At 49.1% G+C, this 20,447-nt stretch overlaps 1 protein-coding gene across 10 annotated transcripts in view; it reads right to left on the bottom strand.

The window, feature by feature from the left end:
* The window catches only part of LOC142582328 (zinc transporter ZIP10-like), a 113,672-nt gene that overhangs the window by 52,053 nt on the left and 41,172 nt on the right, over positions 1–20,447 (bottom strand). Inside the window, exon 1 of one of the 10 annotated variants that reach the window (XM_075691906.1) lies at positions 7,204–7,572. The exons of 8 other annotated variants lie outside the window; for them this stretch is intronic. Coding sequence is in view for 1 of the 2 variants with exons in the window: in XM_075691899.1 (XP_075548014.1) it covers positions 3,057–3,235 (179 nt within the window). In the remaining variant the exon portion in view is untranslated. Of the gene's footprint in view, positions 1–3,056; positions 3,251–7,203; positions 7,573–20,447 lie in introns of those variants that run through there. One more of the 10 variants, XM_075691899.1, reaches the window with a different exon arrangement.

Here is a 20,447-nt window from a genome sequence, read left to right as displayed (position 1 = left end):
CTGCTGCTAACGATGGGCGCAGCAAAAGATGATTCGCTCTTTCTTGGCGTCCTTCCACACGGCAGTCCCTGTCAGGAGTTTGAGAAGGATCGATTAAACGAAAAGGTTTGACGTCGCAAATCAACACTGGAACAACACAAAAGAGAAGGCGTAATCGAGCGCTCTGCGATTTATTTTGAACGTAGAGGGTTCTTTAAGTTGCACCCGTCGCTCGACGGAGTTGGAAAAGGCTGCAGAATTTACAAGGCAACCGGAGTTGCTCCACAAGTGACGGGGAGCGGAGATAAGGTATAAGATCGTAGCCGCGCTAAGCGAGCGTGCAAACAAACCTCGTTATACAAGTGCGAGCGCCCATGTTCCAGGGAGATGCGAGAAAACAAGCGACAATACACGCGGCAAGTTACGAGAAAGCAAGGGCGGGATGGTGGTGAACATGCACAGTCACGAAGTGCACGCGCAAGAAGACAGTTGCGGTACACAAACGAACCAAGTGACTGCGCCGGCTCCCTGCTCGCAAAACGTACAGGCACGCACGACGGCGCTAAAGAACGGCCGAAGAACGTGACGGCCGTGACAGCCCCTGTTGGTGCGGATCTCCCGGAAGCCAGCCTTGAACTGTGGCGCGGCCGCCCGCCCGCACAGCGCACAGTACGGGCAGACGCGAGAGGGCGCGGGGTGCCCCGACATGTTTTAAAGGGGTGGAGACATCAAAATTTTCGTTCATGCGTTTGTTGATTCAAACGTTGCGTCATGCTTCAGGGAGCACGATACACACAGCGGGATTCATATATATCCGATAAATAATTTAATAATAGCATTATTATACCGAGCGATTTCGGTTTCGGTTTCTGGGCTCCGGGGGATGCTATGACGTCACAGAGGAGGAAACGCAACATGGCTTGGTCACGTGGCCCACGAAAAATAGTGACGTAAAACTATGCTGCGTCGTCTGCTCGCGCATACGCGTGCTCTGCCAGCAGAGGTCAACCAGTGGCGATTCGAAGTGCATGTCGCGATTATTATAATTATTGCGAAGAGCGACAACAACGGTAAGAAAATATTGCGGCTTGTGAGAGTCGGTGATTCATTCTGAAGCGCCGTAAGCTTTAGCTTTGAAGTGAACCGGAAAAGGCCTAGCGACGATATCGGCGGCGCCGAACGATCAGAGGCGGTGAAGCTGCCGTCGATGCCAGAGCGACCACTCCTCGGTCGCTGATTGGCCGCTTCGCCGTACGGCTGCCGCACAAATGGGTCCCGGGCCCGTCCTCTCTACGGCAAGGAAATCTCGCTGTTCGCGAGCAAAACCGCCGTCACACGGGAGCCCGCGAATTGCAAACGGCGTGCGGCGAGTTTCCGTGCCGGTAACGTGGACGGGCCGGTAACGTGGAAAGGCCAAGCGAAGGAGAGTCCGCTCCGAGCTGCCGAACTACGCGACTCTGCGAGGAGAGAAGCAGACAACGCGAACGCCGCATATCCTGGTCCCTTTCGGAGTCGGCCGGCTAGTACACTCAAACGTGTAAAGGCCCGTCCGCAGGGCAACTCGCCGCACGCAGTTTGCCGTTCGCGGGCCGGCGTGCGGCGTTCGTGTTGTCCACTTCTCTCCTCTTGTGTCCGTGTCTGCACGCCTTACCCCTTCTTTGCATTAAGAAAGGATTTCTATATGCCTGTAGCTCGGTCGTAGTGGAGGCTATGCTCGGTTGCTCGGCTCAGCAGGCTCCGTAATCGGCATTTCATCGCTACTTATCACACGTCACGTTTTTGTGCTGGTGTGCTATGACGTCAATATTTTCGTTCCTCCTCTGTGACGTAGTAACTGCCGCGCTAGCGATGGGTCTCGACTACGAGAAGGAGTTTTTAATGACTCTTTGGAGCTCAATTAAAATTATTTTGAAATGTTTGCAGCGTCCAATACCTCGTTCTGGGTGTCCTCGCATACGGAAGTAGCCTACAACATGCTTTTTATAGCCTCAAAATTTGGTGTCTCAACCCCTTTAAAGGCGCGCTATGAACTCGACGCAGACAGCCGTCTATTTGGAAGCGGGCGCACGTATACATCACCAGCGCCGAGATCCTGCTTGCTGACGCATGGACTCAACTCGGCTGAAATTAGGCGCCCATCCGAGCTGGCACAGCACTCCCACGCATTCGTCCTTCGAAGCGGACGCCCAAAGGCAAACTCTTTTAACGCGCTACATTACCGAGAATGCGCGCGCGAGAAAAATCTCGAGAAGTTCAGCTGCAAGGGGAATAGGCGAAATTCGTTTTGGAAAAACCCGGCGCCAACGCAGGCCGGGATCAGGCGGAGTGAAGGAACTGAGACCTGCTGTATGGTTGCGTGCGATGACGCCTGTGGAAACCGGGAGGCCCATTCATCTTCGCGATTGCTTAAGCGAGAGTCGCTGAAGGAAGGCACTGCACTGCGTGGCATTTATGAACAGCGACCGAGCAGGCACCAGATCAATTGCGAACCGGAGTTTGACAGCGGCCGAGAGGCTGCGACCCCGCCTGTCATTTCAGCGTAAAAGTTATTTTTCACGGAGCTTGCTACGGCCAAAACTTTATGATGACAGTGAGTTCGTCTTACCTTAAACGTCGTGTGCTAACAGGATAACGGAAATACGTACCGGGTTTTTTTGCGCTATATTAGTCCGCACACGGTGTATAGTACATATGCAGGGTCGAATTTCAACATAAATTTTGACTGCCACATATAAGATTGTCTGCGACCAGTACGAAGTCGGCAAGAAAATAAAATTCCGTAAAGCAGTAAGGCCCTGAATCCTTCATAAGGGTATACATATTAATAGACTTAACAGAATGGACTATGCGATTTACAGCGGTACACGTTCCAGGCACGGTTAGGCTTTCTTCCTCAAGCGTGATTACAATAAAAAAAATAAAAATGTATAGTCCGCACCACGTAAATACCAGCGTGTAAACAGGTATTGCCCACGATCCTCATCGTCATCAGCCTATTTTTTATGTCCATTGCAGGCCGAAGGACTCTCCTGCGATTTCCAATTGTCGACAGTATACGGCAACAAATGGCAGCGTACCCATGTACCCAAGAGCGAGCAGCGGGCGAATAGATTTCCTCGCAACAGTACGGCGGAAGCGCGAGACCTTCTCCAGTGGGCCGACGCTGGACACCGTTCGATTTTCGCACAAGTTTTACAACACGACACGCCAACAACTGCCCGTTCGTTCGCGCCCGGATCGCGCACACCGATTCCATCTGCACTGCAGGGCTACGTACGCTCGGCAATGGAACCTGCAAAAATGAAAATTCAGATTTGTCTCAAGCGGGGTCCCAAGAAAAATGCCGTAGCTAGGGCTCTTCAAGCACTGTGGTTGGAGCAGCACTACTTGCCTGTGCAAAGGCGCCACGTTATTAATCGTCTTTTTTTTTTTTTTTTATACACAGAGCGCACACAATAAACGTGCGTTACAGATCAGATTCCGCCGAACCGAATAGTTTTACTCCCCCTTACCCCCTTTAAGTTGAACAAGGTCAATTTGTGCATATTTCGGAGTTATACAAATCTAGAAAAAAAGAGAAAACTCGCCTGTTACCGTCGGCACGCGACTTCAGGAAAACGAAACTATACATCACAAACAGATATCCGAACGTTTGAGCGCTGGCAACAACGTAGTGCCGCTATTATCACTAACAAACATTTAATACAAAAATTTTAAGAGTGAAAACAAGGTTGTCAGAATACCCCAACTCCGGTTCCACGTATGTGTGAGCTCGGGAACAGCCTATACTAGCTCCCTAGCATGGATCGTTTTACGGAGTCTCGTGGCTAAATTTTGTATGTATTGTCTTAGTCTGTTGTGTTTGTTACAAGCACCCTGTGCACTACTGCAGATTTCCGGCTGTTTGTGGACATGCAGGATAAACCGATGAATAAATGCAAACAAAGAAAGCTTACTGTAAACTATAACTTTAGTGGGACGTGTTTAGGCAGCGCAACTAAGTGAAAGTGAGGTGCCTGTAGCCATAGACAACTACTTTGCAAAAGACAAGTTCAAATGGAAACACGCGATTGCTTAAAATATTAACCTTATAAAGAAGGACGAGAAGGAAGGAATATGCGCTTTAAAGGGACAGACAACCACTCAGAACATGAATCGAGATGACACCGCTGATGGAAAGACTGCCTATCGTATTGGCTAAAACGAGCCCCGTTTTTCACATTAAACGTGGATTTATATTTTTAAATGTTCACTAAAAGTCGCGATAAATCACTTTGGCGGCGCGCACGGTGAAAACGAATATGCATAAGTGACCTATCACGTACGGCAACTAGTGTACGCGATTCCTGGTCTTTTTATTAGTACTGAAATGCAGCACACTTTTTTCTATTACAAGTTTTTTTCATCCTTAATGTTCAGATAAGCTTTCGTCTGTAGTGAGCAGAAAGGCAGTACTGCATTCGCCTTCGATGAGTTGCTTTGGCTCGTCTATCGACAGAATAACGATGCCGCGGGCCCGCCTGCAGCCGTGACGCGTATAGGCGTGTACTTGGGGGGGGGGGGGGGGACGCGGTATACATATAAGAAAACGTCCGTACAACAACCAGGGTGTCTACCAAGTTGACATTTCCAAATTCCCTGACTTTTCCAGGTTTTCCCTGAGTGCCTTTGCCCATTTCTCTGAGTGATGCAGAACTATGTTTTATGTCAAGACTGGCTGAAACCATATCGCCTGATGCTGTCACTCTCGAGTAGGCACATGAAAAAAATTAAAAAGAGACTTAATCCAATTTGAATACTAAGGCGTAGTGTTTATGTTATTCAAAAAGAGAATAGAAGGCAAGGGTTAGTAAAATGCACAGCAAATAAAGTGTCTTCGAAAAAAATTGCAAATAAGTCGGACATTCACAAATACGAATAAAAAGGAGATGCACATAGAAGCAAATATATTCGAATATGAGCGATTTCTATCAACTGATAGCAAGCTCAGTGGTATGAGGCCTGAACTCTGTCACAATTGAGATTCTCTCTCAAACGCTCGTAAGTCAACCTCAACTGTCCTGACATACTCTCAGCCCACGCACGACGCCCGAGTGTTGTGTTTCACTGCGTTAAAGAGTTCATTTTGGTTTGGATTCGGGACACCTGCATCTCGGCATCAGCCAAAACTTTGTTTTTTGAGCTCAAGCTCCTTCAAAACGGCGGCAGCAAGCTTATTCCTCAATGCGTACATCATTTCTGGTCTTGTCCTCCTTCTGCTACTCGTTCGCCCCAAGGACCATTTGAAGCATCTTCGTCAGTTGCACAGTCCACGGCCGATTTTTAGAACTCCCTAGGGTTCGCGAAAACGGTCGAAAAATCGGCCAGTTGGAAAAAAAAAAAATCGTGTCATTTACTGCCTATAGGGGCTCAAACCGCCACAGGCACGTTAGAAAACGTTCTGAAGGTCTGTCGGTACACATATTAGGCATATCGGTGCTCGTACTGTGACAGGAAATACCGGGTTCACGTGTGTATAATTAAGGAATACATACTGTTTTCCGTGACAATAGCACCTTCTCACGCTTGTTATGCTTCACTGCAATACTTTTGCGTATGCTTCACCATGTAACATTTTTGTACAGAGGCGAAGCTGACTTTCGGGAACCGGTATTATGCAACGCACCGTGTTTTCTAAGCTTCTAAGCCAATCGCAAGGACCACAAAAGCGGAGTCCGCGCCATTGCTGACAGCAGCTAATTCTTTCAATAAAAAACTCGGCACCCAACGGCAAGAAGCTTCATAGCGAACGTCGAAGCAGCTAGGCCTAGCGTTGCCGCAGTGGTGGCAACGGCTGCCAGCGGATCTGCGTGCGAGATTGCCGGTTCGAGGTGGCGAAGTAATCAAAACGGCAGTGGTGGTGCCTTTGATTATTGCCGTTTCGGACCTGCGGTCACGGCAAAACGTCCGGAAAATCGGACGGCGAAGGGTTCTTGCGTCCGAAATTTCACACGTTCTGATACGTTGACTCTATGAGGTACGTGGCGGTGCCGCGAAGCCGTCCAAATTATCGGGAATCCGGAAAGTCGGTCGTTGACTGCACACTGGCAACTCATCCAGCCGACGACAGGGCGTCAAAGACGATTCATTGCGATTCCTGTCTGTTGCTCGAGCCAGCATTACCGCGACTTTCGACCCTTCTAATAAAATTGCCGCTAATTTCCCCTGATAGAGGCCCAAATTCCCTGAGTTTTCCCTGACTTTTTCCAGACTACTCAAAATCCCCGAGAATTCCCGGTTTTCCCGGTTGGTAGACACCCTGAACAACGCAAACTTATTGCACCAGCTTTCGTATTTTTAAAAGTGGTAGGAAATGTCAAAATATAGGTAATTAACCACAGTTGCACTCCCTCCTGTGAAAGCAGAACGATGGGCGGCTTTCGAAATTAGCGAGGCGGGCTATCGACATTGCACACACTTTTAGGCGTTGCTGGAGAAGGGATTCTTTTATAAGCTGCTCAGATTGAAAAATTATCCTTACAATATATCCACACGCTTCTGTAAGTAACCGCTGCAGTTGAAAACAATATACCGAGGGTGCGCTTTTCGTTGCGCCATAAAAAATAAATAAAAAAGGGGGTCCCTAACAATCGGTTGTCAGTGCCTTTAACACACGAAGCATATGATCGGGGGAAGAACGCTTGGCTCAGCACGCGGGGGTCCTTAAATACACAGAAGTGTTTCGCGCAATACGACTATGCGCCCACTAGCGTGACCAAATTTAAGTGTCTCCTATGACGTCACGTCCAAGGCACGGTATACTAAGGCGACGTAACGTTCTCTCATGGCTGCGCCAACCAGAAAAGAAAAAAAAAACAGCAGGGCAAACACCGACAGCCCGCGTCAGCGTACTCATCTTTACTTTCCAAGAACCTGGCACTCAACCAAGCGCAACGCTATACTCCCCGACATTCGACCCCTGCATTCAATCCACGAGCATTGCGCGATAGAAGGGATAGTAGAGAGAGACGTCGAGAACGCTACTAAACGTCGACACCGAAAGCAAACACCAAAAAAGAACAAACTCTGAAAGAGTTCGAAATATAACCGCGCGCAGCGCACATAATTGAGTTGGGAGCCCGCTCGGCCTCAGACAGGCCGAGACGGGGTCGCCGACGTCCACAGTCGCGTCGCCGTCTGACCGGCGTTGGCGGAAGAAGCAAACAGACCCAGTTGGACGCTTACCAGAAGATGGGAGGAGGCGCGACGCTCGGCCGAGTGGCTTCTCCCGCGGTACTCCGGTCCCGAGGCGGCCAGTCAACGGAACCTCCTCCTCACCGACGCTGCCAAAATGAGCGCCGCCGTGCGAGGCAGCGAGCACAACTTTCGCTTACAGAAGCGGCCGGGCGTACGGCCGGCAAAGTGACACTGCCGAGACGCCTCGAAAGCACGAGAAAAAATAATAAACGAATTAAAGCAGAAATTAAGCTGGCAGAGGCAACAGGTCCTCGTTGACCCACTGCCGCACGTGGCGGGCCGAGCAGACGACGACGCAGAGCTGCGACCACTATAGTGAAATGGAACACAGGGCGGTGCTCGGTGACGTTGTGTACCGCCGACGCGATGGCCGCCGAGTGAAGTCTTCTCGCGCGGCAAGGAGGCTCGCCGTGCGCCCGAGGAGAAACGGCAGCAACAACAACACGCCGTTACGCCACACCTTGCGCGGTCTGCCAGGCGAGTGCGCCCAAGGCGCTGCCATAGGCGAAGGAAAGGGAGTGAGAAACCGCGTGACCTCCCCTCCTCCTCCCACTTGTCTCCAGGAGAATGTGTCCACCAGCACCCCAAAACAGCCAAGCGTCAGCGTAAATTGTTCCCCCATGTTCCACTCGGCCACATAACGGTTGCTAATAGGACAAGGGACGCTGACACACCACGTCATAAATGATGATGCAAGGTAGACTGAGGTGCGCAGTAGAAGAGAGCACTCCGAATTATAGTGATCACCTGCGGTTGTTTAACGCACACCTAAACAAGTAAACGGGAGTCTAAATGCAAAGCTTTCTTTGGCTCTTTCCGCCACTATGCATAGACGGTTGTTCAGCCAAGCAAGCTTCGCAGATTCTGATGCCAGTGCACGGTATGCGTTCTCGTAAAGCTTTGGTTTACAAAACGGGCCAATCCTGGAGGCACTTTCCTTCCTCCATGCAGTGCAACTTCACAACACCACAAGTCCCGTAGCATTAACCGACAGAGCTCACCAAACAAGGGTGCCCCCAACCGTACATTTGAGCAGGTATATACCGAGAAGATATCGCTTGACTGACAATCATCCTCCAATAGTTTCGGTCCAATTTTATTTGCACCCGTTCAACGTCGGCATGCGCTCTCCGAGGCCGGGAATGCACATCGCAAACTCGTATACTCAAAATCAGATCTGCCACAGGCATGCGGAGCCATCGTAGATCACGCAGATCAAACTACCAGTGATCCGAAATTTCATTATTTCACGTCATCAGCGTTTAATACTGCCCCCGTTTTGTGCTGCGAGCACGTCTTTTTTTGCTTATAAACGAGTAATGTACGTGATATGCACCGCGCTAGATATGTATCATCGTCTCAGTCATATCTATGTGCCAACTAAGACAACGATACCAGTATCGTTCGTGCCAGAACGTTAAAGATATATAGCAGTCAGGCTTGCCCGCCCGCATACGAGTTTTACCTTCAGCTTGTGTGTGCGGCAGCCCAAATAGGGAAATGATCGCAAGATGTCGTAAACGCACGAGGGCGTAACCAAAGCGTGAAGCGAAATGCGCGAAAAGCAAAGACGGCCAGCATTTTATTTGTTTTGTTCTCCTTTGTCTTGTCTTCGCGATGACTGTTCAACATCGTAAAACCAACTCCCCTACCCCACAGAGAGAGGTAATAGTAATATGAAACCAACCAATAATAAGTTATTCGAGACTACATGATTTGCGGAAAAAAGGTGCCTCAGCGAGTACGCGCCACAAAAATAAACTGAGCGCCGCAAAAGGAAAGCACCGAAATAGCGTGGTTCCTGTAATTCTTTGTTTCATTCAAGCCTGCGCACTCTCGGTACGCCTTGAAGTCGCAAGTCTACAACCAACCACTGGAGTCTTCTCCTTGAGCCCGTGTCTGTTCCAAGACGCGTGGTCTTCTTCCTCTGGCACGTCGGAACCAGACCGTTGTGCCTGGGAATTATGCTTGCCCAACGCTTCTCGCCATAACTACAACATAATTGCGTTGGAACAAAAGAGCTGGCTCCGTCGGAGTAGATAACGTACCCCGATCCACTGGCAACGATTATTTGAGCACGCCTAAGTCACGGGGTTATCCAGCTGGATGTCCTGTGCTTGCAATGTCATCAGCTACAAGTCTACAGGTGTCAAGTGATGCGACTTCTTTGGAGCAGGGCTTGACACATTTCAAGTCTGCCTAACGCACACAGCCAGCTGGTACTTAGTTACATAGCTATAGAAGGCCGCCTATGTAGCCCGGTGAGTCAAAGCACACGCCCACCTCTTGCGACCTATACCCTCTGGACAGAAGGATGTCACCCTGGCAGGCGCTGTTTGAGAGTGTCAATTCAGAAGTTCCACTGAAGTATGTCCAAACAATTACGCATTCGTATTCAAAACAATCTCTGGAAATTGAATGTTAGGAAAAAGACGGAGTTGCGTCGATCAACTTCTCTGAACACACAGCACCGTTATCCAGGACGTCCGCCTTGGAAGCGGGACACCTTTATGACGCCGCACTGCGCCGCGGGGACTCGCATGGACTACGACCAGGAGGGAACAACCGAGCCGCAGAAGGCGACTTGTTTTCCAAGAGGGAAGCAAGCACGCGCACCAAGGAAGAGGCCGTCACACATCTCACCGGCAGCAACACAAGGGCGGCAAATGCAGAGCCAAGAGGAAGAGCGGCGACCGCGCCGCTTCCGCAGGTGTGCGCGGGTAATTCTAAATCGGTGACCGCGATTTACACGGCGTATAATATCGCTTTTCCATTCGAACGTCCTCCGCCCATTTTGCCGCTCAAGCTCACCGCAGTCGCGAAAGCACAGTCATTTTTTTTTTGTCCCCCTCTCTCCCGGCAGTTGGCCTTCTCGTCCCCGCGGCGGGTGGCCCTTGAACGCTAAAGGAAGGAGACACGGTCGAAAACTTTCTGCGCGAAGCCAGTCGTCGGCCCAGAAAAGGTTACGGTCACGTTCTCTCTCTCTCTCTCTCTCTAGATCGCTCGCCGCGCATGCCAAGCGTGCCGATGTTTTCGAACTCCATGTCGATATATCACCGAAATACTTTCTTGGTAATCGTCGTTTAGTCTGGCCGGTCGCCTGCAAAACCGCAGCTTGACAAAGGCAGCGAAGCTGCGGGCGATAGCACAGGAAAAGTGAGTTGGGTGCAGGCCGTTTTCATATTGGTATGTTTATATTGCTACACGCAGTGTGCATGTAGCATTATGCGCGTTTATATTTTCTACGTTATAATTCATGATCCAACTACCCTATCTCGGTTCCGATGACGTAGCCCGAATTCGTTCATACACTGTTCATGCGCGCCGGCGCCACGATTGGCAGGCATAAACCACCGCTTTTGCGTCTTAAGAACTTCGAAACGCGGCGACGAACAGCAGAAGTGGAAGAAGTGCACGTAACTTGCTAAGCACTATACTTTGGCGCACGGCGCTTTGGGGGTATTTGTGAGAGGTAATACCATGCACAACGCTTAAGTGAAGAAACGGGAATCTGCAGGGCAATATTTAGCACGAATCACTGTCCAATGAAACCGATATTCCAAGAAATTTAAAAAAACGGGAACGTGCAATTAGCTGGTGATGTGCAATTCGCATTCCAGCAGATTAGGACGACATGCAATGTTACCAACCCTGCAGAACATTGCTATATACTACAAGTCGCATAGGAACTTTTCCTATTCTCTTCTCAGATGCGCTTCAATCGCAAACAGATATGAGGCGAGTCCTATCGACCGGCGTCACTTAGCACGATCGCGGCCAGACTGCGCCTTAGTGCGTACCAGAGCACACTTGCGACACAGATAAGGAGAGACGGTCAGCCCACGCTCGTGACCATCGAGGTGAGATGCCAGCAAAAGTCCAAAGGCAAGACAAAAGGAAAGTATGCACGTTACAAGAATTTCCAAACACCGCGGCACCACCACTCTATAGCCAGAGTCGGACGCGCGACGCCACATGCGCATTTGAATAATAATAATGCGACAACGACAAAAAAAAAAAGAAAGGAAACATTATTCGGTCACGAGTACACGCGCGCCTTCAACTTGCCGCCAAGCTTGAGACCGCGGGCGAAAGTGGGAGATTTCCAAAACAAAGTGGATCGAGTAACATAGAACCCAGGAAAGCAAAAAAGCCGGCCATGCGGCGCACGAGAGTGCGTTTTTCCTGCCGAGCAAGTGTTGCCGCGCAACATGCAGCCTGCGTCTGCGTTACGTGGACAACGCAGGCATCTAAAGCAAGGGGACGTGCAGGTATTGCCTCAACGTATCGATGACCACGCCGCGTGCACTTCCTCGATTCCGGCAAAACAGTTTGCGCAACAGCGCGCGTACGCGGCTTCACTAAAAAGCGCGCCACGGGTACAGACTTGCTCGAGCTGGGAGCGACACGCGGGGCAACGTCAGCGCGCGCGGTGCGGTCGCATGGAGAAGTGCGGCCGCGATCGCCCGTAGTACACGGACGATTTAAGCTGGGCCAAAGAGGCGCTACGACTTCTGGCAACGCCGTCCAGGCGCCTGCAGCTTTGCATTTTGCGACAGCCTCGCAGGCGCGCCTGACGTTACGCGGGTGCGTTGTCCCCGCTTTGCGCACCAGTGAAAAGAGCGTCCGCATAACAGCTCGCCATATTCGATATGACAAGAAAACGGCCTGCAGGAAGAGGCGACCAACAGTATACCGTGCACAGTATACCGTGCACTTAACCTCCTTTGCAACATCGGCGTAACGACACGGTGCACAGGGCTCAAAAGCTTTGTTTAAGCGGATGAGAAATTAAACATCTTGCGCGATAACTGAAATGAAAAAAAGAAAAATCTCCATCATTTGACCAACTCGTACGCGGTATCTGGCTAATAAACGCAAGCGCCAGCACGAGCAGTGTCCGTCCGAGGGACATTCTATTACGCAGAAGTTTTCGGCGCACAGAATTTCCTAGTGCCTTCGCCACATAACCTGAGATTTAGGTCAATAATGTGGTGGTTATGCGGAGAAATACCAATGACACCTTTCGGATCGAGGGCGGATGCAGTGGTGGCAAATTATTCTTTTTTCGAGGATTTCTTGCTCGGAAGGTATCGCGCTATTGGAGGTACTTACACTGGGTGTGTGACTACACTGGGTGTGTGACGACAGCCGTCTTTAAACGGCGCGTCCTTGTTTCGTGAAAGTGGTGCAACTTGCAACGCTCCACTAACAGCATGCCTGGTAAGCAAGCTTTGCTGCTACGCACATTGTCAGTGTTGCCGCAGCCTTTTGGTGTGCATGCAGAGAAGCGTGCAAATGTCGCACGGTGCGGCATGATCGTGACGATGATGGGTCCCTTAGTGTTGCTGCTGCAGAACTAGGGCTGTAGAACTGTAGAAATAGCGCATAAGTGCCTTCCTCATATTCTAGACCTCTGTTATTTCGACTATGTGAAAGCGGTTCCAACATTGATTTCAAGTGGATATGTCTTGCAAGCTCACCGGCTACAATTCGTAAATAGCACTAAGTGCATAAAGTAATTAAGAAGTTAATTCTTGAATTTTGTTAATTGTTTGAATAAGCCTGGATTTCTCGTGCTAGTAAGTCCGCCTCTTCGAATAATCCAGCTCAGAGACAACAATTATGATATCTGTGATCGCCGAATTTTGAAAATTACGTCACCCCGTACGTGTGCAGGGCCAATTGAATATCAAGTAGTTGATTAATATTCAATAAAACAGGTGAGCGCAGCTCGTTAATCCTGGCCATCCTAGATACGGTCAACATTCGAAATTATGGTCAGTTTCCTCTTTATATCACCTAAAACGGAAATATTTTTCTTTCACTTCCAAGCATACTAAAGCCCGCTTCCAAAGTTTAAAGCTGCTAAACCTGGTCTTACTAATCTGTACATCAAACGAATATACAGGTAACACCGTGTTTACACTATACGTTCATACGTCGATGCAAACTTGGAATGCGGGTCGTCCAGTTCGGTAAAATGTGTAAGCGCATACAAAGGGAGCGTACCGCACTTCGCCACAATGCAGAGCCTTACGTCACACGAGGCAAGCGCTCAGCAGAAGCAGTGCCGTCTTCGAATCGCGCCAGTCTAATTTAAAACTGGATTAAACGGTCGTACATCCCCTCCCAACCGCGAACGCGCGCCCACACCACTGCAGGATGCGGGCGTACACTATCGCTTGAAGCCATCAGCCGCACCCATCGCTAGCTCCTCACCGAGAAGCCGGAGTACAGTACGCGTCTCGCGGTCTATAACGGGCGCACGGCCAGTTGGCACGGCTCCGTCCTGCACAGTGACTGTGCTCTCACGGTCGCAGGAAATATGTGCCGACGTCACGTCCAGAGACTTGGCGCACTGCAGCAGGCAACAGCAGTGAAAGAAAATTCCCTGCTCTCCCTTGCACTCTTGAAAGAAAAATTCTTCCACTTGTCGCTATGGGACGTGGTGAAAAGTGTAGTTTCCAAGGCCAGTGTTTAATCTTCTCAGGGCAGACGGCGGCTAAGGATCAAGTATGCGCGCTTGCCCCCAGCTATTAAGATTTAGTGTTTCTAACACACTTTCAACAGGTCGCGCCTAACCAAAAGGTGTATGCCCTAACTCGCCTATCTTTCACTCTTTCTCTCTTGGAATCATGGTTTCGCCATGGTTTCACTGCTGCAGCATGCTCTGCGGTCGGCCATCGAAACTTTTAGTGGGTCGCATCACAGGCTATCGACTGCCAATCGAAGATCCGACATAACAAAGCCTGGCTGAGAAGCTTCAACCTAGGAACATACTGGTGCACCACCATCCGCCAATAGGATGGCATATTATAAACGTTTACGCAAGAAAATTGATCGAATTCGTGGAGTTACTGGACTGTACAGAGCTGGGGACGTCATAACCGAGGGACGGTCGATGTCACGACCAGCAGCGCAGCAAGAAACTCAGTATACAGGGCTATGGTTCAGCCACACGAAGAAAACGGACGAGATCGGCAACAAGGCCATCGAGGTCTCAAGTTCGAGCAATAAGAACCGGTCAAACAAAATCTGCTAGCAGATCACCATCGAGGCATCGCAACAAAACACGCGAAGTAACAAGTGCCCTACAGCGCGAACTACCAACAGATGAACCAGGACTGCATTTATAAAATCAGACCACTGCATCAGACAAACAACACATTACGTGGTCGCGGATCTCATTTCGAAGACGTCCTGTCAGCCCTTGTCACTATATACCGTGCTTTCCACTCCGTTCGGTAGCAGATCTCGGACAGATCTCGGAGGTCATGGCACGGCGTGCTTGCGTTGCCTCGTGCCATCGACAGCGTGTGCTGCACGGCAAATTTTCTGTACAAATTTGAAATATGGAGGAAGATTCGTGAAATGAAAAATTGAAAAAATAAAAGAATGTCGGCTTCGTCCGGGGATCGTACCCGGGACCCACGCCTTTCTGGGGCACTCGCACTTTCGAAAACAACCAGCTAGGGCGGCAGACACAGAAAAGCACTGGTCCCGGGTTCGATCGCCGGACTAAGAAACATTTTTGATCTGCGAAGCATTCGAGGCAGCTTCGTGCTACGGCCGAGTGGATGACATCTTTTTCCCCTTTCCAGCTTAATTACTAATAATAGCAGAGTCTTAAACGTCCTGCGCGCGGAAATGTACGTTTCATCCAGCAGTGTCTCTTCCGATATCTTCTCGTAGATATTTATTTTTAATAAAATAGACATAGAATACCGCGGAAAGGTGCTGAAAAAAGAAAACGCGATGAAAAAACGAACGTAGAACCGCGGACGGTCTCATCGGCGACAAAGAACAAAAGGCGACACATTGGCGCACGAGACCAGCATAAGAAGGAGCGCGGAGAGCGAGCTCGGATCCAAGGCACGTGCTTTATCGGCCGACCTCACTCAGAGTCACGCGGCTCGGCCAGGAAGCTCGGGGCCGCGCTGGCACATTGCGGCGGCGAACGAATGCGAGCGACGCGCGCGCACTACGAGCGTGGCGACGACGGCAACAGCGGGAGACGCGATGTCGCGTGCGATATCGAAATCAACCGTGCAGAGGTCAAGGTGCCCCTAGTGGTTTGCCCGGCGGCGCACGGGGCAAAGGCGTCACACGACCAGGCCACGTCACCAGCCAGCCAGCCAGCCAGCCAGCCAGCCAGCCACGCGCGACCCTCGAGATCAGGAACTATCCGCATAAATTGAAGTACGACAGGAAGAGAGAGAGAGACAGAGAGAGAGCGTCTCCTGAAACGCGTCGTTATTTGGGAGTGGCAACGCTGTGTATAGCGCCCGGTGTCCCATCACGCGGTAGTGCCACAACGGGGGCTCAGACCATACCCCCTCCCCCTCCTCTAACTGGCGAACACGGGGAACGGTTCAGCTTGACTTGTTGGCGTTTAAGTCTGCGTCGACCGCACATACAAGGCCAGTACTGAGTGTAGTCGCACAAATTTCAAGAAAGATGGCGCAAGCTGACCTGACCTTGCAAAGCTGACCTGACCCTACAATTCCTGCGCCACAGCGTGCCTTCGAACAAACTCTTGAAAAATCTGCTTCGAAATCATCTTGTAGCTCCAGCGTGAAACTTCGTAATTGTTCACTTTATTTCAGCTTACAAACAATGAATTTCGCACTCTACCAATAAAACTACTAAACCGGCATCTATTGATCTATAGAGAACACAAACAGCTAAAGAACATCGGATAAACCACAGAAACTACGCTGAAGTTGTACGTTACCGTCAATTATACCTATCAGTCGACTAGATAAGTTATCGTTGATTAGCTTCAGAAGAGAGTAATCCAAACCGGTAGGCATTAATTTACCGAAGCTACCAACAACGTGCCCAAATCTTGCCCAATGTTCAACTGAAGTAAGGTTGAACGAAAAACGCATTAAAATCGTATACGCAGCGCGGCTCGTGTTTCAACATCTCCTACGCGCTTTTAAACAATAGTCCTTGAGCGAGTGGGATTTCCGACCGCCAATAAGTTCAACGTCAAGAGGCGCGACAAAATTGAATGCCACTTGAAACCGCGCCAAGATACCAGTAAATAAGCTCGGATGACGTCATCAAGAAGGCAGTGGCCTGCAGAGAACACCGGCGGACTAGACCCGAACAGGCAGCTTGGAAACCTGCTGTTGTGCGAACCGCGTTTAAATTTTTAAGCGGCACTAAAGTTTTGGAACTCTTTAACTCGTAAAATCACCCACCCGCCCACAATAGCTGTGCTCAAGGTTGTGCTATAAAAGCCGGAGAAATCACTCGTTCGTGCAGGCGGCGCGAGCGCGTTGCCCGATCGCGGAGGCAACGTTCCAGATATTCCACGGTCGAGGCACGAGATTGTGCGCACTGTCAAACATTTTAGGGCTAGGCGAGGCTTTCTCAAAACGCGACTATTTTCCACGAAACAGAACCTTCACGGAGCGCACTTCATGGCGCGAGCTGCTGTGCTGCAGCAACGCGATGCACTGGACAGTGCGCCAGGAAAGTGGACACGATACGGAGCGTGTCGCCGTTACAGTTGACACGTGATGAAGCGAAGAATGGTGTTGCTAGGAAATATAGGGTTGCCGACGGTCCCACCCTTTGCGAAAAAGACTGGACTCTGTATACGGGCAGTGACTGTCCCGCATTCATTTCCGGCGAGAATCAAGAGAAGCTGGATCTCCTTTCACAAGCGCAGGTGTGCCACAAAAACACAAAACAACGAGCGGCTTCGAACTACCAAAGACTGCTGTGCTTGGCAGTCAATTGCACTTCCTCTCAGTGCATAGGTAGGTTGGCAGCGAGGAGAGTTCACTATGAACAATCAGGGAGTTCATTACGAGATTGCAGACTGAAATTTGTGTGGAACACGCCGTCTGGGAGCTCAGCAGTCATAGCGAAATTCTGCTTGAATTGTAAAAGATTGGACGGTCTCCGTGGAATCTGGCACGGCATGCATAACACGATGGTAGATGGTGTCCGCACTCCTTCCCCTGTCTCGTGTTTATGCAAATAGAGTTGGCAATATTACTAGGAAGAGCACAGAAGGAACGCGTTCTCCCGTGTTCATATTATACCTTTTTTTTTTCTCGTGAATACATATGCTGCCGCTAGGGTGTTGTTATTACTTTGGCGGTGGCAGCCGAGGGCGGTCACGTCGCCTGAATGCGCTACGCATGAAAAGAAAGGCGGCGCATTCTTGAGCATTAGCATAGCCGAAAACATTTACGCATCTGCATAGGCACGCGTCTTATTTTGGATGACGACAGGGGGCCAGAACCAGCGCAGAACCGCATGTATCAGCGCTACTATATATATACATACATATATACATATACATATATACATACATATATATACATATACATATATACATATACATACATACATACATACATACATATATATATACATATATACATACATATACACATATATACTTCACTTCACTTTGTTTCCTTAAAGACCCTCATGTGAGGGTATTACATAAGGGGTGGGACACACATAGGTTAACAACAGTATACAGAAAAAAAATTTGAACGAGTTATACAAACAAAAATGATTATTGTGATGCAAGCGCACGCGTAATTTGGTTAAGGAACATAGATGGGCATGTGATGGCAGCAAGTTCTTGGAGAAGGCCGTTCTAGTCGCAAGCAGTCCGGGGGAAGACTGACGAAGCAAAAGTTTTTGTGCGTGCTCGTGGTCGAGATATATATATACCTGCTGCTGCTGATGTCCGGTGCGAAGAGAAACGTGGTGGGGGAGGGCAGATGTAGGGTTCCTGTGATAGCTCGGAATAAAAGAATTTATGAAATAAGCCCGAACTAGAAATGTGGCGACGAAGTGCAAGAGTAGGTAGGTTGGACTGCGATTTCAGAGATGACATGCTGATATCAAAAGAGTACGAGGAATGAATGAATCTAGTTGCCCTGTTTTGAACTGATTCAAGTGAATTAGCAGGGTATACTTGTTTCGGGGACCAGATGGGCGATGCGTATTCTAATTTTGATCGAACTAGTGATTTGTATGCGAGTAGCTTAACATGCAGGGGGGCAGAGTGGAGATGACGCTTTAAGAAGCCAAGCGTTTTGTTAGCAGATGAAATAATATTCGCGATATGGCTATTCCACGCAAGATCATGACTAAGGTGAACACCGAAATATTTATATGATTGGACAGGGTCGATAGGAACGTTAGAGATAGTGTAGGGAAACAGGAGAGGATTACTGTGACGGTGGAAAGATATATATTTGCATTTGTTTATATTAAGCGTCATTAGCCAGTCCTTGCACCAGTTTTGTACCAGATTTAGGTTATCTTGTAGGGATCGTTGGTTAAAGGAGTCAGTAACTGTTTTGTAAATAACGCAATCGTCGGCAAACATCCGAATATGGCAATCTAATTTCTGAGGTAGGTCGTTAATACAAATTAAAAACAAAAGAGGCTCAAGGACGGATCCTTGGGGCACCAATGAGGACACTGGTAGTAAGTTAGACATTTGCTTACTAATGACGACTGATTGGGAGCGGTGAGTCAAGAATTCTTTTATCCATGCTAGTATGTCACAATGCAAGTTTAGGCCTGAAAGTTTCAGAAATAGGCGGTTATGGGGTACCTTGTCAAATGTCTTAGCAAAGTCGAGGAATATTGAGTCAGTTTGGAGGTTAGCGTCAAGGTTGGCATGCAGGTCGTGAACGAAAATGGCTAGTTCAGTCTCACAGGAGTAACCTTTACGAAATCCATGCTGTGATGAATGAAATAAATTATTTGAGTCCAGAAACTGCATTGTCAAAGAGTAAATGACGTGTTCCATGAGCTTGTAGAGTATGCTGGTAAGTGATATGGGGCGGTAGTTATGTGGTGAATCTTTTTTACCCGACTTGTGGACTGGGACGACCTTCCCCACTTTCCAGTCGTGGCGTATGATACCTTTAGAAATGGACTGCGAGAATAGCAAGCATAAAAACTTGGCAGACGTGTGGCGAGTGTTTTTCAAGACCTTTGTGTTGATTTCATCAATACCGGTAGATGAAGAAAGTTTTAACTTATATATAAGAAGGGATATGCCGGTTTCTGACAATGTAACGGCTGGCATTGCATTTGTGGGGTCACTGGCTGTCATGAGAGGTGGTGGTTTTTGTTGTCTAGGGAATGCAGATGCGAAGGCAGAATTAAATATGTTAACGCACTCAACGTCTGAAATAACACGTCATATACATATACACACACACGCACCACACACACACACACATTATATATATATATATATATATATATATATATATATATATATATATATATATATATATATATATTGCAGAGAAGGATTAGAACGATACAGTGGGCCGTCCTCTTCAGCGCTTTTGCTCGTGAATGCCACTCGTGCTGGGAGACCGTGCCATGCACGAACAGTCGGTGCCAAACGCCGGTGACTTATAAACGCCTTTACAGGTGGTGGAGGTGCGGGGTAAACGTCCTCGCGAGTAATCTTGTTGAGGCACCGAAAGTCCACACAGAACCGTACATAACCGTCATTTTTTTCCCCAACAAGGACGACAGGTGATGCCCATGGACTGTTCGAAGGTCTAACCACATCGCGTCGAAGCATGTCGTCGACTTGCTCTTTAACTACATGACGTTCTGTGGAGGACACGCGATACAGGTACAGTGCTGGGAATGTTGGGCCGGCCTAAGGTTATCAGCAATGGAGAAACCAAATACATAACAGGAGGACGGAGCAGACGTAGAAATAGCACTGAGCGGTACTGTAAGTGGCGCAGTGCGTGTGATCGGGCACGCCCATAAATTGCGCGGCGTCAATGGCTTCCACGCTGCCAAGACATTCCCCTCGCAGCAGCATCACAATGCATGGGGACGGGTTGCTACCAAAGATTGCGCTGGATCACTCAGTGACTTCTACGGTCGCAAAATGTAGCAGCAGACCTTTCTGGTGCAAAGGTGGTCGTATGGATAAAGTACTGCAGCGGTGTGAGAGAGGCTGCTGCAGTAGACTGACAGGAGTTCGGGGTGCCTGTGGTGTCGTCTCTTTGACGACATAATTTTGCAAGGTAAAGTTCTAGGCCAGTTGGCGAGACATTGTGAATTAAAGAAACCGCTACAGACACAGGACGGAGGGACGCCCTGTGTTGTCGCCCTCCGTCGCGTGTCTTTAGTAGTTATATATATGTATATATATAATAATGAACGAGAAGGAAGGGAACTGAGGGGCCTGATTTTTATTG

Source organism: Dermacentor variabilis, chromosome 5 (assembly GCF_050947875.1).
Source record: "Dermacentor variabilis isolate Ectoservices chromosome 5, ASM5094787v1, whole genome shotgun sequence".
Lineage (NCBI taxonomy): Eukaryota > Metazoa > Arthropoda > Arachnida > Ixodida > Ixodidae > Dermacentor > Dermacentor variabilis.
Note: the sequence above shows the minus strand (reverse complement) of the source record. Positions and strands in the feature narration are given on the sequence as shown.